Here is a 20641-nt window from a genome sequence, read left to right on the forward strand (position 1 = left end):
TATATCTAACAGATTGACTTGTGAAATCTGATTCTTCTTGTTTCTTAATAATTAAACGGTTTCAATTAAATATTTATAACTATTAGACTTATTATATATCTGTGTTGTCTCTTATTTATGAACAAATTATATGTTCACGGATACCATCATTTAACTTATAATTTTAAATAAACAAACCCAACCAAACTTAAAAATACACGAACAAAATCCATTCATTCAAACTAGGTTCATTTACAACCCTCAAATAAACTTCTGCAAAGTTCAAACAACAATAAGACATGATACACAGATGTAATAACAATGTAGAATTTTTTTTTCCCTATTACATTACATGACATGACATAAACAATAAAAATAGAACCTTTAATGTGCAGTTTCAGATACCCAACCAGAAACCATACCCTCATCCACAGGTTTGAGACCTCCACATGATCTTGCAACCGATTCAAACAGTTTCTCAATCTCAGGTGCACACCTTATGAATGATCGATTCCAAAAATTGTATCTTGGATTCTGAATTACAATAAATATAAGCATTAGCAAAATTTTGAAATTGAGCTTCTTAGCTTTCCTTCAGCCCTAATGTTTACACAAAATATTAAAGTCGTAATATTTTGTTTGATTCGTGTTTACACAAAACACTATGAGATTTGTAATAATTTATGTAATTAGATCATTATAATAAATTGTATAACTGAGTAACGTTTTACGTAATTGTGTAATTACACAACATTACAAAAGTTGTAATAATTTATGCAATTAAATAATGTTTATATAGTTGGAACTGATGGAAAACTTATATTAGAAAGCTCACACTAGGGAGTCGGATTGCATTTTTACCCTTCTACTCAAAAAATGGGCAAAATAGTCTAAACACGTTTAGATCAAAGAGCAAATTGATCCTTTTGTTAAAAGTTCCATCCATCTCTACTGAAAACTGGTCGCTGTATGACACCATAAGGTACACGTGACGTGTAACTGTCTGGTTCACATCAACTTTTAACAGTAGAAATAGATGAATTTTTAACAAAAAAAGGACCATTTTACTCTTTGGTCTAACTTACAATGACTAAATTACTCATTTTTTTAGTAAGAAAGGCAAAATACAATCCGACTCCTAGCACAAGGGCATCCATGGTATTTTTACCGAAAGATGATTCATACAAGAAAAGGCCCAAATAATTTTACCTTTATGAGCTCAATGAAGGTAATGAGGAGACCCCATGGATGTGGTTTATTAACAATTAGCCGTTCCAACAGAACTCTTGTAATTTGCTCTTGGATAATTTCCTGTACAAAACAGATGTTTATTCACAACAAATTTCAAAATGAGAAGTGGGGGAGATACATCATAATGTAATACAATCAAAACAGAAATTTTCACCTGATTTGCTTCAGCAAACGAGTATAGCAAGATGAAGGAGAAGTAATGTGTATGACTGTTTGGATATCGCAATTGATTAGCAATTGCATTAAGGAAAAGATAACGCCCCTCCGTATCAAGGTCCCCTATTAGACTCTGGAAGATATCCAAGGCAGCACTAACCAAGAACACAGACATCGGAACAGTGTTTGCTGTTGCCTGTGCATGAGGTACCCTTGACTGCAGTTGTTGGATGGCCTAATTGCAGTTTGCCACAAGAATCAAATAAATGCTAAATGACATATTTTCAGTCATTCTAATTTTTTCCCCATAATCTTAAAAAACTAAAAAAGGTGAATCTGAACACCAGAAAAGTAGAAGAAACTGTAGAATACCTGCATTCCAACGTAAAGCACCAGAGAGTTGATTAACGGTACATTATAACGGGTGCCAGCAGATGCTGCCTCACTTGGTGAAAGGAGCAGTCTTTGTTTCAATTCAGTTAGAAATGAGCATCCTCCTTGTGGCCTTGTCTGCAAATAATTTAAGAGGATTACATTAACGGATCGCTGACAAGAATACTGAATTTCCAGAGAGAAGTAATATGGAAAAACTCCAATTCCAACATCTGAAAATGTTAGATAAAGAGTAGGTTTAAGCAAATAATGATTTGAATACCTTGAGATACTCATCCACATCAGCCTTCATCTGTTTTGCTTTAAGAGCAGCATCAACCTCGGATAAGATGCGAGGTGATTCTCTGATTTCTGGAAGCAAATCAATCTGCAGAACAAATTATTGAAGAATTAATTTTCATGAATAAACAATCTGAGAAAAAGGACTAATAAGATAAATTGACACCTTTAAGTTGGGAGTAGATGGATCTGGTAGCCTCATGTTGCGTGGAAAAGCACTAAGGATGATATTTCGCATTTGTATGCAGCTCGGGGGAATCACATCACAAAAGGTAAAATGATAATCACACAGGAACTCCGGGAAGTCATGAAGCAGAACCAGCAGCACCCTTAGTGTGCCTTTATACAGAAAATGAACCTATACAAATGGTACAAGAGAGAATAAGTTTAAGTAGCATAATTCGTATTGGAACAAATAATAAAATCAGTCTTTAGACAGAGAGAAACCGGAACTCCAAGCTCCGCATTCCTCAAAAACGGCTCCAGGAACTGAAGCAAGTCCACCAGCAAACGTTGGATATAGGGCCAACCCTTCTGAGAATTCCCAGTGAGCAATTTCGGCATGAAAGTCCTATGACTGACAAGCTCTAGCCATGCAAAGCTATAAAAGCACAAAGCAATGACCATAAGTGAAGGACTAATGATTAGCATCTTCAATGATTGTAAATATGCCAGCCAAATATTGATTCTCAACAAGTAAATGTTTTTCTAACTTAATCTTACCAAATGCAAAGTTCTCAAGATAACCTTCATTCAAATGCTCCATAAAACATTAATAAAAAGCAGCGTTACAGTATTACACAGTAACAGAGCAGTCATGTACATTTGCTGGAGCAGCTATTTTACACTCCAAAACATAGCTACCAGATAATTTTAACCCAAAACATCCATTTATCATAAACCACAGCATAAGGTAAGCCAATTCATTCCAAGCACCCCCCCCCAGTTCAGGACTTAAATCAAAATAATAATACTATCCAAAATAAATAAATCCTTCACAAGGAAACTTTACTTGAGACTGAAAATTGCATAACACGTGATGCTTTCCAAGAGACCACATTCTAAAATTTTAAACAATTGCGCAAGCTCAAGTCAAACCATTCTAGGTTCAGCTCATTGCAGTTCAGGCCTTCTTGAATTGGGACCAGTTGAAGTTCAAACTACTTCAGTCAAGTTTGGTCCGACGAACTTTAACATTCAACATGTAAATTCATTTTTATATATATTATCCTACATAAATACATATACCCGTATGAAATAAAACTAAGCAATTGGTCTATTTGAAAAAGGAAAAGACTAATCTAAGTCATTTTAGGTTTGAGCTTGACTTTTAGGTCAATTTGGATTTGAACGAGTTTTGAGTTTGGGTTTTTTAAAGCATGTGTTTAGGTTCGGGCTCATTTTGCCACCTTTAAATCTATTGAAAACTTAGCTGACAATTCTTACCAGAAGGAAGGAACTTTAAGGGGCTGGAGAGCATGAAATGCGTTGGCAAAGGCCGTCAAAATCTGCAATAAGCTCAACAAGAATTAGCAATTTGATGGCCAAGACCTCAGCTATATGCAAATAAATCATACCTGAAAATTAGCACCATCAGTGACAGGGTCCAAGGAACCAAGATCTAACAGCCAGTTGATAAATAATCTGAAATATGGTCTCGGATTAAAAGATGCTTTCTTATCCTCGGCATCTTTTTGTATAAACCTCAGAGTCACGGTCAAAATCTGTTAAGCCACCATAAATACAGTTAAACACTCCTGGAAAACAAGAATGAACCAGATAGAAATAGAAGATAAATAACAGTCACCTTGGACATAAGAAAGAGTTTACTTGATCCCTGTTCCACTGGGCAATACTAGAGTAGTTGCCAAAAAAGGAAAAAAAAGGTTAAAAGCATTTACAAGGTTAGATTTACAAATATTAACATGATGAACAAAGGAAATAAAGAAACCTTGAGGATTGCTAGCACAAGTTTTGCATAAATATCAATGGCAAGGAAAGAAAGAGTCTGCGCCTGTTGAGCTGATTGCAATGCCCCAGAACTCATTACCTCAGAAGATAGGCAATGTGCAACAGAAAGTTCCTAACATGAAGGAAAAACAAAATGAGTTGAGTCTTCTTAGTTACGCAGGTGAATTTAAATGAGGCAACAGAGAGAAAGTGGGGAGGGAGGAGTCTCACCGTGATAATACGGAAAAAGCGTTCTGTCATATCATCCCCTTTGAGCAGTCCATTTTGATACAATTGTAGGATGTAATGATTACAAGGTCCATCATTTGCACCAGGAAGCTCACAAATCTGATACCATTCTGCAAACAACATGGAGACCTACGAAATTTTTTAAAACAAATTTAACACATAAGAATTACATACCATCCTCACTTTTCCTAATCATGCAGGAGAAACGAGAGGTGGAAGAGATGGTGGGCACAGAAAAAAAGGAGTGAGATGGAGAGAAAAGACACAGAGAATAGTGCAGGCTCAGAAGGAATACATGCATCAGCACTTCAACAAGGTGGTGAATAAGCAGATTTGCATGTCGAATCAAGATGAGGAGAAAAAAAGCCAAATAAATAGGCACATATGCAACAGGAAGCAAGGAGTTGTGTAAAGCATAAATGAATGTATCCCATTAAAAAATTTTAATATCTATAGAATCAAAGATGATGATTACTGCAATTGTGATACATTATCAGACCATATTTTGAGTTAGAATAATACATATTTGCCACTGTGGCAAAACATGGGCCAAAGATTGCTTTCTTTTGTTTTGAGATGGTTAGTCTAGGAAAAAGATACAACAGACTACCACTCTGCAGAGAATCCAATTATATGAGCTTTTTAATAGGCTTTTTCGTTCAAAGATACGACTACTCTAGGTTTATAGTTGTGACACCGGTTTGTAGAATACCCTTAACATCCTTGATCCTCCTAAACTTTTCAATCCAACCGATATGATATTTTTCTCCATAGTAGATTGGTAGCAAAATCTATAACATGCACAAAGTATCCTACCAATGACTTCTTGGAACTTAAAACAAATAGTCACCTGCTCCTTGAAGCCTGCAGGATCTGGTTCTAGAGCCTCCATACTACTGTTATCTTCCCTGTTAGCTGGTGCGTGGCTGGGTCCCTGCTTCAAAAGAAAGATTTCAGGCCAGAATTCATTATACAAAAAAAAAAAAGAAAAAGCAATAAAACGATGAGCCAGTGACCTTTTTGTCTCTAGATTGTTTGGCCTTATCCTCCTTTGCAACAGTGGCACTGGATAATGCAGCCATACTAGCAGATGGATTTCTGATCATCTCAATCAACTGTTGCAATGATTCAGGAGCTCCAGGTTTTGAAGCAACCTGCATGTTCAAGACAGTTAAGAGTCCATGACAACAAAATCAAGGGAATAAGTTAAAGAAGAAGAAGACAAGAAAGGGAGGGAGAGACCAACCTTTGCCAGAGCATCAACAAGATTATGGAGTTCTGAGATGACTCTGGATTCATCAGAGACCAAAGTTTGAAGAAGGGACACCGCAAATTCCATTGCAGCTTCTGAAATTTAATTTGGTTAGCTGATTTACCGAATGCATGATTAGCTGTAAAAGTGAAATTGATATATACATACTATTCCTTCCCCCGTCAATATATTTTGCCATATGAACATTGTACTCTGCAAGGTTCAGCAATTCACTTCGAATAAGGCCAACAGTGATATCTTTGTTGAACTTCCGCTCATCTTCTGAATATATCACCTGTAAGAGAAGAATGACCAATCACCAAAGATGATGAAGATAGTTCCAGGCATAGAGAATGTGGAACAGAGCATACCCAACTAGTAAGCTCCTTAACAGCGAGCTTGCAAACATCTCGCACAGCAGCCAGAATAGCAAGGTGAGCACTGACATGAAGACTGTTTGATGCATTCTCATATAAGCCTTTGAAAACCTGTATAAATATTATGAAACAGAATCAAGGATGAGAATGATTTCAGAACAATAGAAAAACAACAAATAAAAGCTTAGCACCACAATTGTTAGAACACCTTTTGAGCCACAGCCAGTGCAGCCTCGTCCCGACTAACACATCTGAGTATGATTTCAGGTACCTCAGAGATCACTCCCTAAAATAGGAAAATGCCAAAAATAAAATAATAAATCTTTGTTCAAATAATTTAACAAAACAAAAAAGAAATTTTGTTCCTTAAAAAAACATGCCAAGGAGCATAATGAAAGCGGAAGAAACAAACTCATCAAGGGCAGGTACATGATATCTTAGCAGCAATACATAAAAGTAGAAGGTCAAGAATACCTGAATGTCAGCTTCTCTACCATCACTTGTCACCAAATTTTCCAACTGAAAACATTTGACAAAGAGTGAAAACATGTTTTCGCAAGATTTCAGTGTTTAAAAGATAAAAAGTCAAACTAAGGTAGTAAGAGGAATCACAACTCTATAACTGAGCGATCTCCTCCCTAACTCTCTAGTGAGAAACTACATCTCCTGTTGATTATATGATGCATCCAACAACAATTGAGTAATGTGAAAAGGTATATAAAAAAAGGGTGCAGAAAATTATAATGTGGCATCTACTACACCATGACATATACAACCCTCTTCTTCTGGTCAGACACTAGACTCACACTGATCTGGCAAAATTCTCACAAACACCAACAGACAACAGATTAAATAGGGAAAAGAGGAAAGAAGAACAGGAGTTATATTCAACCTTCTGAGCAACAATCTGATATTTATCCAATGCATCCCTTGTGCTCAATGAAGTCTCTGAGATGCTACTTCCTAGACGCTCAGTAGCAGCAGGTGAAGGTAACGACTGTGATGTAGGTCCAAATTCCTACAAACAAGTTTGCAGCATGTGTCAGTAAAAAGGCACGAGTCTACCAGTGCAAAAGTTCATCCATATAACATTTCTCACTTTTACAGCATCAGTTGTTTCAACTGAAAGTAACTCGGGAGCTGCAGTTGTTGAAGGGAATGAAGCATTCAGGGGATCATTTTCGGTAGTCTGCTGTGTAAGACCAGTTCCTGAGCCAATATGAATCGAGGGAATACTGAAACAAAAAAGAATTTCCGATAAACCAGCAAGGAAGGAAACCAGGAGGCAAAAAAATCAAAGAGAGTCGCATTTAAAATATAACACCTCAATAGGGATGCTGATGTAGTTTCAATCGCCTCAGAAGCAACATCTGCTTGTCCCAAGTTTCCTGGGCCAGATGTGTAACCAGGGGTAACTTGCCCAGATGTAGAACCAAATGTGCCCGTTAGGCCAGTATCACCAGGTGAAGTTGAAGGACCGGCAGACATAGTATGCGTTGTCTGGCCAGATTGGTTTTGCCAAGGAAGCCGAACAAAGTCCTAAAAGATAAAACAGGAAAAACAGAAAGGGTAAGTAGCTTACTCTCAGAGCCCTGGTTTCTCAAAACCAAAGCAATCTTTGTGCAAAAAGTTAAACATATGACTACCTCATAAACTCGCTGCTGAGACACAGTCAAGTGACCTGGTTTAGGTCGAAGAGCCTCAGGCACCACACCCATAGAACCTTGTCCATACATGCTTGGATCAAAAAATGCAGGATCCCTATGCTTTCTTCTTAAAGCAAGTTGATTAGCTATTTCTCCATCAATGGTTTGTATTGCCTATATAATTCAAGGGGGAAAAGGATATAAGTTAGAACTAGGAAGCATAGAAGATTAGTCAAACCATTCACTACATGCTTTTTCCAAAGCCTGTCTTAGTGCAAAAGAACACCTCCACTCAGGCAAAACTCCAATATGAACATGCGTTACTGAGAAGAAGGAAGCCTTGAAACCCAAATCTAAATATAATAGTACATCAGAGGATGTCCAATTTTAAGTCTTGCATGAGAATCATTTTTTTGGTAATTAGAGTCACTAAAGCACCGTACTTATGACCTATATCCATGAGGTTTATAAAGAACAGAAAAACAAACTTAAGATCCAATCCATGAGAACCAGATCAAGCCTATCTGTAACACTTTGCTCAATGAAAATATATGCACAAAATACTCTAGGGTAAAAGGAATAAACAGACCTTATCAGTAGCAGCTTGTTCAATGACCGCACAGCCAAGATCAAGGTTATCATTTGTAACAAGCTGAACAGCTTGTTCAAGAAGATCACTCCCAACATTCAACCCCTGAAGTGAACTTCTCAGCTGACTTGATATAGAGCCACGTAGAGGTTCCTAGAACACCACAAAGTGAGATTAAAAACATGTGATGAAATGGAGAAGGTATGGAATATAGAAACAGTAACTTAAAAAGTTGATGGGAGATAAAACCTTGCATGTTACATGTGCCAGACTTCCAGCCAAACTTGCTACCATCAGGTGTGCTGCATTATAAATCCGTGTCTCATCTGATTCCATAGCATAATCCTAAATTGTAATGAATTAAAGTGATATTAGACCAAGAATATTGATTGGATATCTTATTCAAAAAGGTGGTTTTAACCATTCCAAGATGATTCCCAGATGTTTTCAGGAAGACACCTATGTTTCCCGATAAATAGTAGGGGATGATACTAAACCATATGAACAGAAACTTGAAAGAAAAAGCTATCTAACCATTCTGAGAAGAATCATAAGCTATAAAGAAACGAACAGGAGAATCAAAATTGAACTCTAATAGGATCAATACTAGAAAATACAGAAAAGTAGTAACAAAGAAAAAGTTAGTAAGGAGAAAAAACAACTGGTAAGTCCAATTATTGCCCAAACGAAATGAACTGAATCAAGTTAAAATTAGTTGGATCTAAAGCAGTATTGAGAAGATTTTTCAGACCTTTAAAACAAGCTCCTTTGTTGTTTGAGTTGCTATGGAAACACTGCGCTGAACAATACCAGCTACAATCTCTTTAATAGCTCTGTCCATTGCAATTGGAACCACCCTGCAACACATTATATACAGAGTTGAACACCAGATGCACCAAGCAATGTGTACAAGAGGCAGGAAACAATACTGCAATGGCATCGAACCTCTGAAAATGCAAGTGCAAGCCTAGAGCACTTAGTTTCTGATTGATAATAACATGAGTTCCGATGTTTGGTATTGGCGTCGAAAGCTGCAAAGAAGACAAGGACCAACAATCTGAATAAACAAAAAGTTTATAATTCTTGGAATCTTGAAGAATGTAAACAAAAATGACAAACCTGACTAACAGAAAAAGGCGACTGTGAAGGAGAGGCTTGAAATAGCCCTTGCGCAGAAGGAAGCTGATCAGACAAGCCTAAAGCTGCTAGTTTTTCATCCTCCACCAACGCACCAGAAGAAAGACGCAAGGGACCAGCATACTAGAACAGCTCCAAGAAATAACATATTAAAACACACTTAATGAACTGCTACAAGCATTGGAAAACAATTGATAAAAATGCAAACCTGAGATAACAAATGTGTGTGGCCACCAGGATTAGGTGGACTGGCAACCTCGAGAGGTATGTCAACATGATTAAGTGGAGAAATTATTCCTGTTTTAGCTTCTGGAACCATCTGGGGTTGAGATGCTCCAACATCTTTATTAGAAAAATCAGGATTCCCTTCAAGTTCTCTTTTACGATCCTTGAGGAGAGAAGTCGGTGTTATGTCCTTCATATCCACACCAAGGTTCTTGAATAGAACCTAAATCACCAAAAACAGCACAATGAGCGGATACATTAAAAGTTTCCAAGCTTCTGTGAGGCAAGCTACAATAATGAGAAAAAAGCCTTGTCTTCACATGCATGCTTAAAACATATCCAAATACCTCTATGTCAAACTTGAGATTCATTTTCAAGTTTGGCATTGAATAAATCTCAGCTAGTAATGCCAAAATGCCCATGGTCCATGGATTAGGAGGTTGATATGCCAGACTACTTTGGCATGGCTCAAGAATCTGCAAAATGTAACAGATTTGTGAATTCAACTTAAGCTTGGCAGAAAGAAACAAGTTAATTATAGAAATAATCATACCTTTGAAGTAAATGGGATAACTGCAATCATCAATCCCTTCTCATATGCCTGGAAACAGCAAAAATGAGGAAAGAGAACCAAGAAAGGAAAAAGAGGAAGATGAACTCAAAGTAACTGATGAACCAAGACTAGATTAGATAGTCTTTGCTGGACAAATAAATGAGTGATGTGTCATGGCAAATAATCAACTAAATAAGAAACAAATACCTCTATAATCAGAGATTTGGGATCTATTTCACGAGCTCTCAAAACTTGATTCCGGCCAATTGTTAACTTTCCAAGCCAACTACCCAAATTTTTTAGCAATGACCGCTCTTCAGAGCTTGATTTTATAAGCTCAGATCCCAACAAGACCTAAAACAATATATGGGTTAAAAACTTTAGTCTTCAATTTGGTCAAATTAATATGCATGGCAATTTCACTTAAGCAACAGAAACCTTGCAGTTCTCATATGTAGCTTGGATAATCTCCTTATTCAAAGCCTTTGAGTTAACTTTGTCAAGGAACTTCAAATACAAATCATGAAAATTTGGTTCAATGCTAGCTCTGCAATAAAAAACATGATTTAGTTTAATGGTACAGAAAAATGAAAACACTATTGAAAGTTGAACGGTGTAAAAGAAGAGCATCAAAGTTCAACCTTTTCATAACCATGTACTGGGCAAACCAGGGATAATACTGCTCCTTCAATATTTCAGTGAACTCTTTCCCTTTGGCTTCAATATTTGCAACTGAAATATTATTGATTATGAATGATATCTTGTCCTGGATATCAGATGTCGGAGCCTGCAAATATAAAAGAATGAGATAAAATGAATGTGTTCCAAAGTAAGGTGACAGTTTCAATAAAGCAAAATTGGCAAAATTCAATTAAGGTTCATTAAATACCTCTATGGGTGTCTCTCTTCTCTCAGCAGCAGCAACTAGCGTTTCAATGTTCAGAGCAGAGCCAAATCCTATGTTTAGAAGGGAAAAAGGATTGTTGTGTAAGCTTGTAAAGATGTTAAAGCTTTATGGAAAACTTTAAATAAAACAACCCCAATGAAGCTATGGAAAAACATTACTAGTAGAAGTGACTCCACGAGAAGGACGAACAAAACCGGGGGATGCAGACAGCATAGATGCACTAGTTACTGCATTTTGCGGCTGCAATTTTAGTAATAATATTAGTTCTAGAGAAGAAAATTCCACATGCATCACAAAAAAGTCACCAGACATACTTTCTGAATGCTAGAAGCATCACTTAGGGAAGCAACTGAAGGCTGCCCTACAGAAGGTAGAAGTGGTTTCACATCATTCGATGATGCAGCAGAGGCTTTGTTACGGTCATCAAGAGAACTATCATGTCTTGGAAGCCGCAGCGGAGATGAAAGTTGTGGCCCAGATTGAATGATGCTAGAGCTATTCAACTGCAATGATGACTCAGAATATTAGAAAACAAGATAACTATAACTCAGATTGCCTAACTCCTATATATATATATACACACACAGAAATCAAGAATAACTCTATCGCTGGAAAACCATAACATGATTTTGATCTGATCACCAGCAAAGTACAGATTATCTATCTCTTATGATTCTCCAGCCAAATGGATTGTACTTTTCTTTTGTTTTTATTTTGATGGCACCAAATCTGAAGCATGTATTTTGATTTTGACATTTATAGGCAAGGATATAAAGAGAAAGATCATTGATGCAGGCTTCAAAGAAGAAAGGATAACTTGTTTAACAGCTCAACTCCTGAATGACGCCATCATAATATCATATCACTCTTATCATAATCAACTGAACTCTTAGCTGGAAACCAAATCGGTTATCATTCATGTGCATCAAAACATGGTTATATTTATATATTTGGGTCAAGTTAATATTTATTTCGTGACAATAAATTCATGAACTTATATCATATCATACAAGACAAACTAACAACAGGATTTACCTCCCCGTTTCCTGGGGTCACCTGAGAGGAAACTTGGTGATGAACAGAAAGGTTGTTGCTCCCAGTTGACTCCAAATGCCCTGATGAAATCCTTGCAAGAGCTCGTTCAATAAAAGCAACAAGCTCCGAGTGAGTGGCACGCATGTGAGAAATCTGTAAAATATGGTTGCAATACTGCGGCCACTCAATCAGACGATCCACGAACTGCTCCAAGGCTTTAGTTCCAAACAAAAACATCTGTACACGCAGATAGGTCAACATTTCATAGTACCTCCAATTGAAGAATTCCTTTACACATTTTTGCGCAAACCCAACAATGAGAAAGATGAAAAGACTATTGGTAAGAAAAGACACTAACTTTTGAATCTGCAGGTTTACGCAATGCATCTAGAACACCACGCAAGGCAATTCCAAGGGTGAGATGAGTTACAAGTTGCTGCTTGATAACAGAGCCTGAAAAATGTCCAAAAGCATGACACAAGTTTAAAAAGAAAGAGGGTGTCTCAAATGGGTGATTGATAAAAGGGCCTGAAAATCACCCATAGCCATGACATAACAAATAAAATGACGAGTTCATCCTAGACAACTAAAGTTCTAAAAGGACAGCAAATATGACCCACCAAATTACTAGTATTCCATATGCTACACATATTTTTTAACACATTTATCCAGATTGATCATTATAGAATTAGAAAAGTACAACAGCAATGTAACTCAAGTGGACACAAAGTCCTACACATATGTAATAAATAGCTACACTATCAGCCTTAAGTTAACACTAGGATACAAATTGGTATACTGGGAGTATATGGTATAACAACTCACCAAAGAGAACTGCGGCGATCTTGAGCTGTCTTTCAGGATACTTGTGAAAAAATCGGTATTCTTCAAACAAATTCGCAATCATGCACTCAAATATCGATTGCTCCCTGCCAGAATTAAATAGCCCATCAAACTGTCATGTCTCAAACATGAAATTTCCAGTAAAATTCAAGTTTAAAATGATGAAATATCTAATAGAAGATATATAATGTGAAGAAAAAAGATCAAGCTCCTCCTATGAAATATTTAAAAAATCAACCAGATACATGGAAATTCAAACAGTTACAAAACCAATTAAGAATATCCACATCGAGCATATTTGATGGAAGGAAAATCTAAGAATGGTACTGAAGCAACAAAATACCTTTTCACAGAAGATTCCTTGAACCGTGCAAGCATTTCAACCATTGCATCAATGGTCAACTGACCAGAAAACATTTGATGGAAGTAAGAATTTGCTTCTGCCTCAATTTCATCTCCATATCCATCAGAGGGGAAGAAACTGTTGTCCCACCATTTTGCAGCTTTGAAGTAGAATCCATAATTGTCACATGCAACCTTTCCATTTCCTCAAGAAGCTGAGTAGAGGTTATGGAGCCACTATTAGCTTTAAGGATCTGCACAGGAAACATACAAAGGGAAAGCAGTTAGTGTCCAGATTAAAACATATTAAATGTTTGGATCACAAGAATAACCAGCTACTAGCAGCAGAACCTTGAAAAAAGTGGTACTAGCTTCCAAATAAAGATTTAAAACAGCAGTAGTATGATGGAAGGGTTTGGCAGAAAACTCTTGTGATCCACCAAATTGTATCTCCTTCAAGAACTTTAGGCACTCCTGAAAATTGGACCATGCATGTTAGCTAAAACATTCTTTTGACCAAATTAACTTCAGTAGAATAGGATACTGGAGGACTCAATATTACCTCAAAGAAAACATCTTTATACATATTCAGATTACTACTCAACCACTTCTCAAAATCTATAACCTCCTTCCTGGAAGCAAGGACTGCTAATCTGATGGCAGAAGGAAAAGGCATCATCTCCAACACTGATGATAGAATCTGCAACAATAACAACAAGAGAAATTACTGAAATAGAAAACAGATATAACATGCAAATAAATCCTGAAGCAACTTTTTTTTCTAATCAATAAAATACAAAATCACAATCTAATGCAAAAGGAAAGAAACATCAAAGAAAATCCAAACTTACATTTAATTCTTGACAGATATCCAAAATTCTAATCATGCTGTCAGGCTCAGTATTCTGTACTTCTACAAATCCACGTAAGACAACTTTTGGGTTCACATGCCAAAGTTGAAGTATTGTACCAGCACCCACAGCATTTTTAATTATCATTAGAAAAACTGAAGAAGTCACATCATGCTGCAGGAGATTATACGCCGTCTGCAAACAATAGATGCAAATTTATTACCCCAAAAGTTAAATATGCAAAAAAGAAACATCATACGGCATTATCACATATGTGATATGGTGAACATGTACATTAACATGAGCCATCCCAATAAGCAGGATTTCAGGGCAGTGTTTTAAGGAATAATCGAGCATTGATCGAACAAAACTGGCGTGACCTCTTTCAGCTAGTTGACACAGCACATCTAAGAGGTCCAGACACAACCAGGCATGATTTCCATTTCCAATCTGAAGCTTATGTCCATGCACTGCCTCCGCGTAGTCCTGCAAGATTGATTATTATTCTTACAGCAATACTGTGACAAGAAGAAGAGAAGGAAAGACTAAATTTGCATAGCTCTTACCAGCTGCCTCACTGAATGGGCAAAGGTAAATACTTCTGGCGGTGCTTCTACAGCATATTTTAGAAAAGATAGCTGACCTTCAATATTCTTCCACACGGACCCACAGACAGCATGGAGAGGGAAGGGTTCCTGCACAAGTTCCACAGAAAAATTACACAGATGAAAAATAATGATTAAAAAAACCTAAAGAAAAAGAACACGGAACCAACTTCAGACACGTTAAATGAAATCAATAATACCTGGCACGAATGTTGATACACAGACATGAAAAAAGTGAATGCTGTCTCATTAGGAATGTAGAACCCCTCGTGATCCAGGTGTTCAATAACTTGAACCCAGTTGGTATTGGGTGCCTACAAATATAAAGAAAATAGATTTAATTTAGAATGAAAAAGACAATATGAAAGCAAAAAAAAGAGTATAACTTACGAGTTGCTTTATAGTTTTTATAAGAACATCAACGTTCCATGAGCTCAATGGAGGCAAATCCAATGAATTCCCGCAACCAAGGGCCAGGCTAAATGTTGAAAATGCAATTTGGTTGTCCTCTAGACCAACATAGGTACGGGTAATTGCACCAAGTATCCTAGATATAGTCACCTCAGTCAGAGGTAAATAAAGAGATAAAATCTCTTTGCAATGTGCAGCATCAGTGGTGCATCCATAACCTAGTTCCTTAATGATATCCCCCATGCTCATTTCCTTCTCCATTTCTGCTAAAAGAGCATCAAAATCATTTTCCTCAGATTCATCGAAGAAATCTATATTCCTGCAGAGAGAAGAAAGGGAATAAAAATGAGTTATCACAACATGATGAAATTTAAAAAAAAAAAAAAAGAACAACACAATAAAAAAGCTCTCAAGATTAACCGCATGTTCAAATGAGAAAAGGAACCTTAAGAAATTAGCACCTTAAGAAATTAGCCTCGCGCAATTCATCTGAAAGTATTGGAGTTAAAACAAACTGCGCAACATCTTTGGCTTGAACTAGAGATAACATCTGCATAAAGGAATCTACATGCTTGGAAAAAGCGCTGGAGCACTGGAGGAACATAACCATATTCTGAATTTGCATGGAAGAATCAGGACAGGCAGGATTAGACTGCAATTCCTCAATCTGAGCCATACAGAAATTCTTCCCTAGAAAGGTGCAAAAGCTTCAATTTCATCATGCTGATCAACCATGTCAAAAAAAGAAAACTAAAATAAATCAAGAGTACATCCATTTAAGAAAACAACGCAACTTACCACACATTCTTGTCTCTGGATTTTCAGAATCAGATAAAGCAAGACCAACAGCAATTTTTTCAGACAGAGATAACTGCAGTGTTTTGAGAAATTCTCCAGGAAATTCTCGCTGATATCCATACTTCTTAGGGACTGACAGAAGACAGTACAAAAGTTTGGCTTGTCCATAGCATGTCTAAAAATTGAGGCTACAACTTGTTCAGATTGCAAATTCTTTGAATCTGTTTTGTGAGAACTCAAGCAATCCAAACAGGTTTGCAGCACCAGAGTGCTTCCTTCAATTCCATATTCAATGAACTATCAAGAATCAACAGACCAAATGTTATCCAGAATATTGCATTAAATAGAAAAGAATCCCATAAAAGCCCCCATCTCAACCAGCGAGATATCACTTTTCACACCCCACCACAAGAGCATATAGCTCTTCGTAAATTCACACTTCATTTCTAGATAAGCTGCGCAACTAGAAACTAGCTAACATGACTTGCTAGCCTAAGAGTACATCTTCTAGCTCATAAACTTTTAAATCTAAATTTACTTGTGAAACTCCGAATCAATTTACAAAATTATTAGCTACAAATTATATTGGCAACAGTCTAGGGATTTTTCTTCAAGAAAATCAACAGAAATCCTAACACCCACTACATTTCAGTAATACACATATATATATGGATTCTTATAGCTCAAACGGCACCAAGCTAACTAATCGAGTAAAGAAAAGAGTTACAACGTGTTCAAGCGAATTCTAGGGTTTTCTTTAAGTAACTCAATCTAATTCTATTAAACAAATACATTAAATCTAACGTCAAGTTTTGCATAATTCTAGGGTTTTCTTTAAGTCCATACGAATCAATACAAATGTAACCTAAAAAACCATCGAATTGGCATTCGTAAGGAAAATTAGATAGCGAAAGACCAAAAATAAAAAACCTGGCAGAGTTCTCGAAAAACAGAGTCAGCGTTGGCTTCGGTCAAGGACTGCAGCAAGAACCGAACGTGGCTTGAGAGTGTGGAGGAAAGCTCGAGCATGGTGAGTGAAGATAGATCGCGAGTGTTTTTCGATGGTAAACGCTAGTAAGAAGATAAAAGGGGAATGGATTAGGGATATGATGGGCTTTGAAGATTAGGGATATTGAGAGAACCGTCGAGAAATAGAAAAAAAGCGAGCGCTGAACGTCTGAGAGAGAGTGTGTGTGTACGAAGAGTACAAATGATTTTGTGCAAAGTGACATGCGGGTCACGCTTCTATAAGAAACTTTAAGAAAATAACAAATTTAGTCCCTAAACTTTGTTAACTTCTCTCGATTGGATCTATGTACTTTTTTTTTTCTAAAAATATTCTCCTTGAACGTAGTAACCTTTTTCACTTTGGTCCTATCCCGATGTTCAATGTGAATAAGCACCAGCATAAGTCTAATTCTGAGGATCAAGGGGATCCCAAATCCCGATCAAAGCAAATCACACGTAAAGCGATAGCCTCAAATATTCAAAGGGGCAAAACTAAGCGAATTAAACTTCTACATGATACTTTGTTATTACGCTACTTCATCATATACTTTATTTTTAAAATTATATATAAAATCTAAAAATTACAAAGTAACTATAAAAATAATAATTTTTAAAAAAATCAGGTGATTATGTGCACAATGTCCGAGTACCACATTATCGTACCTTGTCAAATTCAAGATTAAAGACTAAAGTGAGAAAAACTATCAAATTCTAATACTAATGCTACCCAAAAAAAGTTTATAGACCATTATAAAAAAATTTACCAAATTTAAGGACTAAATATTACTTTCAATGAAGCAATGAAGCTTCTAAAAATATTAGATGAAGCAATAAAATAACATTTAGCCGCTAAACTAAAAATTTTTTACTCATTGGTCCTTAAACTATTTTTCATCCATATTAGTCTTAGAATTTGGTAGTTTTTTTTCAATTTGATCCATAAATTTGGATTCTGTTAAAGTATGATGACGTTATACTATGAAATTGTGACACATCATCACTTGAAATTATTTTTTTAAAATTCTTTACAATTTTTTTGGTATTTTTTAGATTTTATATAAAAATTTTAAAAGTTTTATGTTAAGACTTAGCATAATCTCATAATCTCACATTATCACACTTTAACGGAGTACAAACTCACAGGTTAAATTGAGAAAAATTACCAAAATCAAAAATTAAATGTTGCAATGAAGCAAGCAATGAATGGGCTTTTAGTCAAGCCTGCTGCGCCTAAAACACTATATTCCCAATAGCTTTTGGGTCCGTCTTTGATTGCCATGAATGTGCGACTTAGGCCCATTTCGCCTACTTCTACCTTCGGCTTTGGGCAGTGCCAATTAAGATTTTTCACACTTGGGATCCTCATTTTGATAACAAAACTCAACTTATACAATAGATTTTGAATTGATTTGTTCCAAAATTAGAGGGAAAAAATTTAAATGGATGTAAGGTGGGACAAGATAGTTTTTTTTTTAATAATAGATACAAAGCAGTTATGATAATTTATAGACAATTTTGGTAGGTTATAATAATAATTAATGCGCATGGATTTACAAAGAACGTAATTAGAATCTACGTCGGACCCAAGGTTTCGTTCAATTAAATCTAGTGAGTCCCATAATTATCTATTGTGATTCACACCATCACATGTAATGGCAAGTGGATGGAGGACCTTACGTACATTGAAATATTTTTTTCATGTTGAAACATTGGTGATTGAGATAAGACCACCAAAAGAAGCAAGCTTATATTTATTGCAAAATGGTACATCAAGGTGGCTCTCTCTAGGGTCCATAATAATGGTGTTTTGGGGTCTAGTTATGTATCCCTAAAGTGTATGGAATAAAACCCCCTAAAATTACCATAGGCAATGTAATGCAATACAATAGGGTGTGTGAAAAGGAAGGGGGAAAATGGCATATTAGAAGGGGATTTTATGTGGGGTTGCCTTGCTTTTCGGCCTTATGATATTGGAGCCCAATAGATGTGATGTTCAACTTTGACATTGATGCGTATCCACCTTTGGTTTTCATTTTCATAAATTTTGTTGTCTAATTTATGTTAAGTGGGCTTCCGATCCATTATACTTTAAAACATGACTTCTTTTATATATATGTGATTATAAGTATTTTTATCTGTTTTACGGCCTAAGATTAATTTTGTTTGGATAGACAGAGATAAAACTAGAAGTTTACTTTTGGGGTCAAAAATAAATTATAAAATTTGAAAGAGATCAAAGTACAATTTCATCTTTGTATATATTTGTTATTTTAGAATTTTAAAGGAATTAAACTAGAAATTTTTTATCTTCGGGGCCAAAGCGTATTTTTAGTATTAAACTAATTTATAATTTTAAAAACTTCAAAGGACCAAAATAATAATTTATCCTTTTGGAGGCTAGGGCCTTGCCTGCCCCTCCTGGCGTCGTCTTTACGGACCAGGGTGGTATTCGAATAAAACTCTCACCTATTTTTAAAATGCAACTTCTTTCTCCACAATATAGTAAGATACAAACTTGGATATAATTTAGGTGCAAGCTTTCTAATTTAGGGTTAATTGCATCATACGTTTGTAAAATTATGGTTTAGGTTCTAAATTAGTTTCCAAACTTTGAGACTTAATTTGGATGTTAAATGTTTGCTCAAATTTGGATTTTAGTATATTTAAACTACATGAATCAAACTGTAAATAAGTGTTTACTTACTGCCTAAACAATTTATATAACATCATGTTTTTAGTGAAATCAGAACAGTGGTTTCAAGATCACAAATCCGAGTTCGTAAGAAAAATTATTTTAAAACTATTTTATGGTCTACCGCATGATAGGAATATTGTATAAAAAAAATTTAAGAAAAATTTACCAATTTCATGTTTAATTAGATGGAAATGACCAAATTGCGTAAAATGCAAAAATTGAATTCTAGTAGCATAAGTATCAAATAGCTATGAAATTTAAAATTTAAGGTCCTTATATGGCAAATAGGTCATTAAGAAGAGTTAGTAGATAAGTATGACTAGACATCAATGGAAAATTAGAAAAAGAAAAGGGTGAAATTGGAAACTAAAATAATAGAAGATGATAAATGATAAAATAATGAAAATATCATCATATTATCATATTATCATCTTTCCCAAATTATTTTTACATGGAAACCCTACTTAGAAGAGCTTGAAGGTAGCAAGCTTATTTGGCTCAATTAGGTGAGCATTCAAATCCGATTTTTAGTAATTTTTATATTTTCGAGATCGTAATAGCTTAATTTAACTATCTCGGGGATTAATTTGTAAAGTTATCAAAGTACTAGGGTTTTGTCATGGATGCGTATGTATGAATTATGAAATTTATGGTAGAAAGTGAAGGGTTGTTGATAGATAAACAACTTTTGTAAAGTGAATTTTGATGAAATTGTGATTTAGGGAGTAAATTGAAAAGTTGCAAAATTCATGGAAAAATTCTAAATTTTATGAAATACATGGACTGTTATTGTTATATGTAAAAATGGCTAGGCTTGGAATAAGGATTAAATTGCATGAATTTTATTTGCTGAACTTAGGGACGAAATCGAAATTAATTAAAAGTATAGGGGCAAAATTCCTAAGATATGAATTGCATTGTATTGAGTATGAATTGTATTAAATTGATGTTAAATCCATTCTTATAGATCTGGATAACTCAAATATGAAGTTAGATCGTGGAAAAGAAAAAGTGTCGGATTAGTAGATTTTACGTACACAAACACTTGTCAAGGTAAGTTCGTGTAACTAAATTGTATATTTATATGTTTGAATTGAATGTTGTGTATGT

At 35.6% G+C, this 20641-nt stretch overlaps 1 protein-coding gene across 1 annotated transcript; it reads right to left on the reverse strand.

The window, feature by feature from the left end:
- Positions 1 to 194: 194 nt before the first annotated feature.
- LOC107945544 (CCR4-NOT transcription complex subunit 1) lies at positions 195 to 17025 on the reverse strand. The gene is given in 53 exon segments (XM_016879598.2): positions 195 to 513; positions 1189 to 1290; positions 1385 to 1621; positions 1759 to 1896; positions 2042 to 2146; positions 2225 to 2416; positions 2506 to 2659; positions 3505 to 3566; positions 3636 to 3782; positions 3866 to 3913; positions 4010 to 4141; positions 4240 to 4386; positions 5108 to 5191; positions 5274 to 5411; positions 5504 to 5604; positions 5678 to 5804; positions 5881 to 5997; positions 6095 to 6172; positions 6361 to 6405; positions 6779 to 6904; positions 6986 to 7121; positions 7211 to 7425; positions 7533 to 7706; positions 8122 to 8274; positions 8371 to 8466; positions 8873 to 8978; positions 9067 to 9152; positions 9241 to 9381; positions 9467 to 9706; positions 9831 to 9959; positions 10037 to 10084; positions 10244 to 10390; positions 10475 to 10583; positions 10678 to 10823; positions 10926 to 10993; positions 11102 to 11183; positions 11258 to 11446; positions 11979 to 12215; positions 12337 to 12431; positions 12804 to 12907; positions 13165 to 13294; positions 13297 to 13417; positions 13515 to 13637; positions 13726 to 13863; positions 14015 to 14209; positions 14309 to 14500; positions 14581 to 14709; positions 14820 to 14933; positions 15010 to 15349; positions 15492 to 15720; positions 15829 to 15912; positions 15915 to 16125; positions 16759 to 17025. Coding segments are annotated over 53 exon segments (7236 nt in total). The 5' UTR covers positions 16858 to 17025; the 3' UTR covers positions 195 to 363.
- Positions 17026 to 20641: the final 3616 nt, after the last annotated feature.

The sequence above is a fragment of the Gossypium hirsutum genome, chromosome D12 (genome assembly GCF_007990345.1).
Source record: "Gossypium hirsutum isolate 1008001.06 chromosome D12, Gossypium_hirsutum_v2.1, whole genome shotgun sequence".
Taxonomy (NCBI): domain Eukaryota; kingdom Viridiplantae; phylum Streptophyta; class Magnoliopsida; order Malvales; family Malvaceae; genus Gossypium; species Gossypium hirsutum.